This window comes from Gymnoscopelus braueri (genome assembly GCF_963280865.1).
Source record: "Gymnoscopelus braueri genome assembly, chromosome: 15".
Lineage (NCBI taxonomy): Eukaryota > Metazoa > Chordata > Actinopteri > Myctophiformes > Myctophidae > Gymnoscopelus > Gymnoscopelus braueri.
Window position 1 is genome coordinate 3169579 of NC_137620.1, and position 10306 is coordinate 3179884.

Here is a 10306-nt window from a genome sequence, read left to right on the forward strand (position 1 = left end):
ATGTTTGTTTCAGTACATTCATAAAACGTGTGTGTGTGTGTGTGTGTGTGTGCGTGTCTGTGTGTCTGTGTGTCTGTGTGTGTGTGCGTGTGCGTGCGCGCGCTAGCAGATTGCTACAAGTTTGCTGAATGAAAACTAAATGTTTTATTCTCTTGGTGCTTTCCACAGACAACCACAGGGACAGAGGTGTACGCTATCAAGAGAGATGGCCTCCAAAAGATCATTAACATGGTCAGAGGAACGGCGAGAGATGAACCAGGGACATGGACTGTTTGATGCAATGCTGCAACCTGTAGTAAAGTTGTACAGGCTAGGTATGTACTGTTTTATTCACAGGTAGTTAAAGCTTCTTATAACAAAGACATAACGTGTCTCTTTTCCTCTTTAATGATTTTAAAACACTTCATTAAGCGATTAACAAATGCTGCTGGAAGAAACATTAAGTTACAGCTAAATAATGAAGAGAGTTGTAGTGTTACCTTGCGTTGATTCTATTCTCCTACACAAATGCTGACATTTTTGCCACAGAGCTATTACCCCCACCTGCTTGCTTTAAATTATAGCAGTGAGAGAGAACGGACTTATAGTTGCCGAAATGGCAACTTCACAGGTCCAATTAAATTGTTGATACAAAACATGCAAAGTTCACGCCTTACTCTGCAATCTCTGCCTCTCTCTCCCCCTGACTGTCTCGCTTCTCGCTGGCTGTTGCTGCCTGTAATTTATACTTAGATCTACAAACCCACAACGCATAGCATCTCTGTTGCATTCTGGGCTTGCATATCTGCTATGTTCAGTGCGCAACACCGCCCTGTGACAAAGTACAAATCAGGCTTTTGTCTGCCTCGGGGTCTGTCTGATTTATGACTCAAATAGGTAACCGTTCACAACGCGCTAGATCTCGATGTATTATGAGTTTCAGTGAGGTTGTAGATCAAATGGCTATTCGGTGCCTAACACCAGCGTACAATTAAGTATAAATCAGGCAGCAAAGACGCAACTTTTGTCTGCTGCCTGCACGTAGCCTCTCCATTAAACACGTAATCATCGGCAGTCACTGTCAGCGCAGCAACACATGGACATCGCTGCTGTTCATAATTAATAAATACACAAAGACAGAACAGAATTATTATCATGATTATTATTATTATTATTATTACATTTGTATATTTTCACGTAGCCAGAGGCTGGCTCGGCCCGACTAATTAGCGTACATTATCGGCCCGAAAACATCGGGTTCGGGTAGAAATTTGAGAACTCTAATCAGACTAGACCTATCTAGATATAAATTTCTCAATAGAAGAGCAGGGAGACCAAACACAACCACCCCAGTTGTATATGAATGAATATTTTTGAATGAATGAATATGTTATTTCCGTGTCCACTGTCTAGACAATTTCTTCACCCATCCCACATGGGATTATCAGACACATCAATTTAAAACAAAAACATAAACATTCCAGTGTATACCCAGCCAGCAACTCATAATACATAATGCAACATGATTTTTAACAAGACACATAGGCCTACAGTACATACATTCATATAGACCTGCACACAAATACAGTAAGTTAATCAAAATGAAAGTTCATCTATTATAAGTCACCCTTCTCCTCCTGTTACACACTTTCATAAAGATATTCTGAAAATGTAAAAATATGACGGAAAATAAAATAAATTAAAGCACCATTCTCATAATCAGGTTTAGATCAGGGGTTTTGACTTTTTTAAATAATATTTCTCTCAGATCATGATACAAAGGACAAAATAAAATACAATGGATTTCATTTTCCACCTCATTCAGATCACAGTATTCACATATTCTATCCTCAGCTACTCCCCTATATCTTCCTGTTTAGATATGTAGTGGCAGAATGCCACATCTTATCTGTGCATAAAGTGACCTCTGACTTGTATTCAAATTATACAATACATATTTTTCACATTTATAATATTTTTTTAAAGAGACAATTTGTTCTTAATTTTGGCTTTTGCCGAAAGTCTTCTGCCCAAGCTTTTGCCCCAAAAAAACATTTTACACGTATTCTGTTTTTAAACTCCTCCACATTCACAGTTATTCTTTAGAAATAACATTCATCCAGACCACATTCCCGTAATAAATCAAAGATTTCAGAGACCCATTTATACTCGCCCCACCTCTCATTTGATCCTGTCGATGCGATGCGATGGTCAATAAAAGAAAACCTTTTTACCATGATTTGATTGGTTCTTACCACAGACAGAAAGTTTGATCCCCAAAAGGAGTTCATAATATGTATTGAACTAATTGTATTATTAATTGAAAAATCTCTGGCAGGCTACAGCTAAAAATCTGAAATAATTCTGGCAGTCAATGTGTTAACAGATGAAAAACTAGCCATAGATTTTTACCAGCTTGCGAGCTCGTCTAAGAAGAGACTGACCACTAGTCAACAGATTCTCGACATGTTTTTGATCATTGGCTGTCCTTTAAGCCAATGGGGATACTTTCCCATATTCTGAACGGGCGGTCTCGTCCTCCCAAGCTATGGCCTAGCAGTGTTGCCAGATTCTGCAAGAGAAATAAGGAACAGGTTTAAGCCAATGATGAGCCACTAACAGTGTTGCCAGATTCTGCGAGGCAAATTAGCAAGCTGGTATACATGACTGTGTGTCATTTCTTATTTGTTTTAGATGCATCATAGAATGAAAATTTAAGGATGAACAGTTGAACCGTAATCAAATCGTGAGGCCACAAGAAAGACACCTGAAATACCTGTACAGAAATTAGTTTGAGATGCTTTTAATATTAGACCATAATCATTTGGTAGTACAACACAACTTGCATGTTATTTCAAAACATTTTATGGTTTCCTTTTCCCCTCATTCTCCAATCCAGATATATTTAAACCCTACAGCTGTGACCAGTGTGGGACAAAGTTCAAACAGGGCGTTGCTCTCAAACGTCACCAGAGAATTCATCATACAGGAGAGAAGCCCTACCACTGTGACCAGTGTGAGAAAACGTTCTGCCAAAACAGTACTCTCAAATGTCACCAGAGAATTCATACAGGAGAGAAGCCCTACCACTGTGACCAGTGTGAGAAAACGTTCAGCCAAAACAGTCATCTCAAACAGCACCAGAGAATTCATACAGGAGAGAAGCCTTACCACTGTGTCCAGTGTGGAGAAGTGTTCTGCCGGAGCAGTGATCTCAAACGTCACCAGAGAATTTATCATACAGGAGAGAAGCCCTACCACTGTGACCAGTGTGAGAAAACGTTCAGCCAAAACAGTACTCTGAAATGTCACCAGAGAATTCATACAGGAGAGAAGCCCTACCACTGTGACCAGTGTGGGGAACGGTTCAGCGGGAGCAGTACTCTCAAAATTCACCAGAGAATTCATACAGGAGAGAAGCCCTACCACTGTCACCAGTGTGGGAAATGGTTTAGCACCAGCGGTAGTCTCAAACTTCACCAGAGAATTCATACAGGAGAGAAGCCTTACAACTGTGACCAGTGTGGGGAACGGTTCAGCCAGAACAGTACTCTCAAAAAGCACCAGAGAATTCATACAGGAGAGAAGCCCTACCACTGTGACCAGTGTGGGGAACGGTTCAGCGGGAGCAGTACTCTCAAAATTCACCAGAGAATTCATACAGGAGAGAAGCCTTACCGCTTTGACCAGTGTGGGAAAACATTCAGTCAAAACATTGTTCTCAAACAGCACCAGAGAATTCATACAGGAGAGAAGCCTTACCACTGTGACCAGTGTGAGAAAACGTTCAGCCAAAACAGTACTCTCAAAAGTCACCAGAGAATTCATCACACAGGAGAGAAGCCCTACCACTGTGACCAGTGTGAGAAAACGTTCAGCCAAAACAGCACTCTCAAACGTCACCAAAGAATTCATCATACAGGAGAGAAGCCCTACCACTGTCACCAGTGTGGGGAACGGTTCAGCGGGAGCAGTGCTCTGAAAATACACCAGAGAATTCATACAGGAGAGAAGCCTTACCACTGTGATCAGTGTGGGAAAACATTCAGCCAAAACATTGTTCTCAAACAGCACCAGAGAATTCATACAGGAGAGAAGCCTTACCACTGTGACCAGTGTGGGAAAACATTCAGCCAAAACAGTCTTCTCAAACAGCACCAGAGAATTCATACAGGAGAGAAGCCTTACCACTGTGTCCAGTGTGGAGAAGTGTTCAGCTTAAGCACTACTCTCATATGTCACCAGAGAATTCATACAGGAGAGAAGCCCTACCACTGTCACCAGTGTGGGGAACGGTTCAGCCAGAGCAGTAGTCTCAAAAGGCACCATAGAATTCATACAGGTGAGAAACCCTACCACTGTGACCAGTGTGGGAAAGCATACGGAGATCGGAGGACCTTAAATAATCACATCCTAACAATTCACACTGAATTGAAGCCTTTCAGCTGCGAATAGTGCGAGAAGGGTTTTAACCGACATAGTTTAAAGTCTCATCAGCACATCTATTGTGGATTTGCTGTTGTGAGCTTTGGAAATATTGTAATTTTGAATTGGTTTATTTCATGGACATTGTCTTTTGTGTGAACACTGTGCAGGAGGTGTTTGTTTCTGCCCAGAACTCCTTGTCAAGAAGACACATTTAGTAGTTACTCTTCCTCCCTTTGAAAACGTTAAGTAGATATGGATTTTTTTTTGCCTAAAAATGATTATTGCATTGTCTAAAATGATTATTGCATTGTCTATATATGGATAATGCATTGTCTAAATATGAATATGTCTGCACTCAGGTGGCACAGTGGTAAAGTGTGTTTGAATCCAACATCGTGCATCCGGCTTTGTCAAGCGTATATACAAACACAATTGACCAGTTTTCAGGTGAATGGTGATATTTTGTCTGCAAGTACTCCTACAGTCTGGGACGGCACCTGTCAGCAGGGAGTCTTGGGCGGGAGGAGTAGGATGAAGGTTCTACAGCACCCTCCTGGTGGGGTCTCCTCACTGGCAGGTGAGTCAGGAGGATACAACAACAGTGACAACAAACACGTGTGTGTAGGGAGGAATCAATTGGCATAATGACTAAATTGGGGAGAAAAATGGGCAAAAAAGCTCCATGCATTGTCTGAATATGAATATTGCATTATCTCTTTATGGACACTTGATTCATACAGGAGAGAAGCCCTACCACTGTGACCAGTGTGAGAAAACGTTCAGCCAAAACGGTCATCTCAAACAGCACCAGAGAATTCATACAGGAGAGAAGCCTTACCACTGTGTCCAGTGTGGAGAAGTGTTCTGCCGGAGCAGTGATCTCAAACGTCACCAGAGAATTTATCATACAGGAGAGAAGCCCTACCACTGTGACCAGTGTGAGAAAACGTTCAGCCAAAACAGTACTCTGAAATGTCACCAGAGAATTCATACAGGAGAGAAGCCCTACCACTGTGACCAGTGTGGGGAACGGTTCAGCGGGAGCAGTACTCTCAAAATTCACCAGAGAATTCATACAGGAGAGAAGCCCTACCACTGTCACCAGTGTGGGAAATGGTTTAGCACCAGCGGTAGTCTCAAACTTCACCAGAGAATTCATACAGGAGAGAAGCCTTACAACTGTGACCAGTGTGGGGAACGGTTCAGCCAGAACAGTACTCTCAAAAAGCACCAGAGAATTCATACAGGAGAGAAGCCCTACCACTGTGACCAGTGTGGGGAACGGTTCAGCGGGAGCAGTACGTACTCTCAAAATTCACCAGAGAATTCATACAGGAGAGAAGCCTTACCGCTGTGACCAGTGTGGGAAAACATTCAGTCAAAACATTGTTCTCAAACAGCACCAGAGAATTCATACAGGAGAGAAGCCTTACCACTGTGACCAGTGTGAGAAAACGTTCAGCCAAAACAGTACTCTCAAACGTCACCAGAGAATTCATCACACAGGAGAGAAGCCCTACCACTGTCACCAGTGTGAGAAAACGTTCAGCCAAAACAGCACTCAAACGTCACCAAAGAATTCATCATACAGGAGAGAAGCCCTACCACTGTCACCAGTGTGGGGAACGGTTCAGCGGGAGCAGTGCTCTGAAAATACACCAGAGAATTCATACAGGAGAGAAGCCTTACCACTGTGATCAGTGTGGGAAAACATTCAGCCAAAACATTGTTCTCAAACAGCACCAGAGAATTCATACAGGAGAGAAGCCTTACCACTGTGACCAGTGTGGGAAAACATTCAGCCAAAACAGTCTTCTCAAACAGCACCAGAGAATTCATACAGGAGAGAAGCCTTACCACTGTGTCCAGTGTGGAGAAGTGTTCAGCTTAAGCACTACTCTCATATGTCACCAGAGAATTCATACAGGAGAGAAGCCCTACCACTGTCACCAGTGTGGGGAACGGTTCAGCCAGAGCAGTAGTCTCAAAAGGCACCATAGAATTCATACAGGTGAGAAACCCTACCACTGTGACCAGTGTGGGAAAGCATACGGAGATCGGAGGACCTTAAATAATCACATCCTAACAATTCACACTGAATTGAAGCCTTTCAGCTGCGAATAGTGCGAGAAGGGTTTTAACCGACATAGTTTAAAGTCTCATCAGCACATCTATTGTGGATTTGCTGTTGTGAGCTTTGGAAATATTGTAATTTTGAATTGGTTTATTTCATGGACATTGTCTTTTGTGTGAACACTGTGCAGGAGGTGTTTGTTTCTGCCCAGAACTCCTTGTCAAGAAGACACATTTAGTAGTTACTCTTCCTCCCTTTGAAAACGTTAAGTAGATATGGATTTTTTTTTGCCTAAAAATGATTATTGCATTCATTGTCTATATATGGATAATGCATTGTCTAAATATGAATATGTCTGCACTCAGGTGGCACAGTGGTAAAGTGTGTTTGAATCCAACATCGTGCATCCGGCTTTGTCAAGCGTATATACAAACACAATTGACCAGTTTTCAGGTGAATGGTGATATTTTGTCTGCAAGTACTCCTACAGTCTGGGACGGCACCTGTCATTAGGGAGTCTTGGGCAGGAGGAGTAGGATGAAGGTTCTACAGCACCCTCCTGGTGGGGTCTCCTCACTGGCAGGTGAGTCAGGAGGATACAACAACAGTGACAACAAACACGTGTGTGTAGGGAGGAATCAACTGGCATAATGACTAAATTGGGGAGAAAAATGGGCAAAAAAGCTCCATGCATTGTCTGAATATGAATATTGCATTATCTCTTTATGGACACTTGATTTACAGACTAATTTCATTATAGTTGTAATCAGTCAGTAATGTTTATTGTGAGGTGTATTTTCTTTTTGTGTGTTCATGAATTTTACACTACTGTTATGTTTATATCATATGCATGATGAGTGAGTTCTTGTTTATTTTGTGTATTAACAATTTGACGGTGGATTGAGGCTGATATAAGAATGTTGTGATTGAGCCAAATAAATCCATCAGTAGGTGAAGAACAAGTGTGTTGTGTTTTGCCTGGAGGCAGTGATAATGACTGTCTCTGTTGATGAGCTCTGTGCTTATGTTTGTTGAAGCTCTTCAGGACAACACTGTAATGCAGTGCTTTTCATACTTTGTGTCCAAGGCACACCAATGGAAAAGTCAAGATCTTAACACACACCTGTATTCACAGCTAAAATAACTGCTCGAACTTGTAGATCACCTATTTCTTTTTTAAATTCTGAAAACAAAAGCAAATGAATAATTACACATTTCTGCTTATGACGATATATGTATGTTGTATTATATTGAATGTATTCTTTTGTTGTAACATAATGGCCTTCAAATCCAGTCCTATATTGCGCTGATCAGCGCAATGGTCACTGGGTTATGGCCATTTGAAGTGTTAAACACTGCTGTAGCACTGTTGAGCAATGGTGTGGCTGTAGTCCCCGGGGCCCACTGACGTGGTCCCTGGTGTCTATTCTCTTGGCAGACCCCTGAACAGTGTTTGTGGCACGTGTGGTGCGGATTGGAGTAACATGAGCCTGGGGACCCCTGAAGTGGTCCCTGGTTTGTATTCTCATGGTAGACCCCTAAACAATGTTTTGTACCAAGTTTGGTGCGGATCAGAGCAACGGTGCGCCTCGCAAGTCCGGATCTTATGTTTGTGACGCCCAACGGTCCACTGTCGACCCACCCTCTAAGCAATTAATATAAGATATTTTACAACAATAATATTGATAATACAAATTCTTCATGGTATGGCACTGGTAAAATACATTTAGACAGGAGTCAAGAAGTCCTTCTCTGTGTCAGTTTATTGTATGGATTGATCCGGGGAGTCCAACAAATATAGAGCATACAGGGGTTTATATACACCTCACTCACACATGCAGGGGTTTATATACACCTCACTCACAAATACAGGGGTTTATATACACCTCACTCACACATGCAGGGGTTTATATACACCTCACTCACACAAGAAGCTTTGTATCCATCTGGGATCCTCATCACAGGCTGACCTTTACCTAACCTAGGTCATTTAAACAGACCTTTACCTATGCTAGGTCATATAAACAGACCTTTACCTAACCTAGGTCATATAAACAGACTTTCACCTAACCTAGGTCAAAGGTCATATAAACAATGAACTGTGTATCCTGAACTGAACCGTGTCCCATCAATGTGCTTTTTACTACCATGGCCGTGTTCGGCCGCTAGAGGGCAGTGTAAACCCATATAATGGATCAAGTGTATTGGTGGTTCCCAAACTTTTTAGCTCAAGACCCAAAAGAGAAATGAGAGTTTGGCCCGGGACCCAAACTGGGGAAAATACAGAACTACAAGCTTGATCTATGCGTTGCAAGCTTGTGGATCTTTTATTTTCACTACTTCTAAATCTTTATTTTTTTTAAATTATATTTATTCATTAAACCCTGAGTAAGACTTTACTGACTTTTACTTTTTAATACACTTTTTGCATTATTTTTAATAAACGTTTTGCATCGTGGCTAAGAGCTGTGCGGCCTCTTCCTTTGTCAATACAATTATTTTGTATTCATGAAATACTTTTGAAAACATGTTGGAATTGTTTTTAATTGAAAAGTTGTGATTTCGTTTTTTAAATCTTTTGAAATACTTAGTTTTGTTTTAATGTAGGAAAAGAAAAAAATACCCACGACCCAAACATGGGTCCCGACCCACTGTTTGGGAAACAGTGTATTGGAGTGATGTAGCAGGGAGAATAGTCTTGAATAGTCTTGTTGTTACAAATACATACCAGTAGCTGATTGATTCCCATTGTGGGATGGCTTAGTTCATGGGTCTTCAACAGGTTTGAAGACCCATGTGGGCCCTCAGAGTTACTACAGACACATTTTCTTCCCCCCAAAATCTGAAGATTTTGTCTGAAAATACACATTGACACCAACATAATTAGTGAAGACAATGTGTATAATACACAAAAACAAACAAAACAAACATGTAATGTACTGATCACTGTGCTGTTGAACACATCTATAAAGTCAACTCATGGTCACTTAAAATAAAAACCTGTGGAATACTTCTAAGCTGGTCTCAAATCTCTCAACAGTCATGATGAGACAATCAGCTAAATATGGAGAGCTACCTTTAGGAACCTTTTATCAAGTTGCATGGAAGGTTTTCTTTAAAATAGAATAAAAACAATTCCATACATTATAATGAATGGGTGTCTCTGCTTCATCTCTCTCTGCTAAGAGGTCCTTGGCCTGAAAAAAAAAACATCTTCTCTATCAACAGTGCTTCTCAAAAATTTGTGTCAAGAACGCCCAAATTAATGTATTTGTCTTTGTGCAAGCCCTGATACAAGATTTGTGTTGATACAATGTTTTCAATGTTTCAGATTTTTCTAAATCTTTCACGATTCTTTGAAAATAGCTGCTCCCCTGTTATGTCCGATTAGGGCTCAAGTGATTTAATGTAGAAAAAGGAACAATATGATTATTTATTTTGTATTCCAATATCCAGGCAGTTGGACATACTTGCTGCTATTTGGCTCCTGGCCCCTTAGGGGCAGCAGAGATCCTTGTGCAGAGGGAATTCAAACACAGTGAGCTTCATTCCCAATTATGTGCTTGGAAATTATCTTACTTTGTGTGCAGATAGTACAAACTTAAGGATGGTCCAGTAGGAGTATCAGTGGCTAACACACATGCAAAGTCTAACTAAAATAACAATGAAAAGTACAAAAGCGCAATGAACGCAACAATAAAACAAGCAGACTTTTAAGAGATGTGATATTATTCATCATGCACCACTTCTGCTTGTATCAGTGATCATGTTGATGATGCTATGAATGTATCTACAGCATCAGTCTGCTCACCACTGAGTGAAGAC

At 41.1% G+C, this 10306-nt stretch overlaps 1 protein-coding gene across 1 annotated transcript; it reads left to right on the top strand.

Annotated features, from left to right (window-relative positions):
* Window positions 1-241: 241 nt before the first annotated feature.
* On the top strand, window positions 242-7927 carry LOC308102198 (uncharacterized protein; the record flags this gene model as incomplete). The annotated part of the gene is made up of 3 exons (XM_080451799.1): window positions 242-314; window positions 2879-3928; window positions 7920-7927. The coding sequence occupies exons 1-3, from the start codon at window positions 251-253 to the stop codon at window positions 7925-7927; spliced, it is 1122 nt and encodes a 373-aa protein (XP_080307925.1). The 5' UTR covers window positions 242-250.
* Window positions 7928-10306: the final 2379 nt, after the last annotated feature.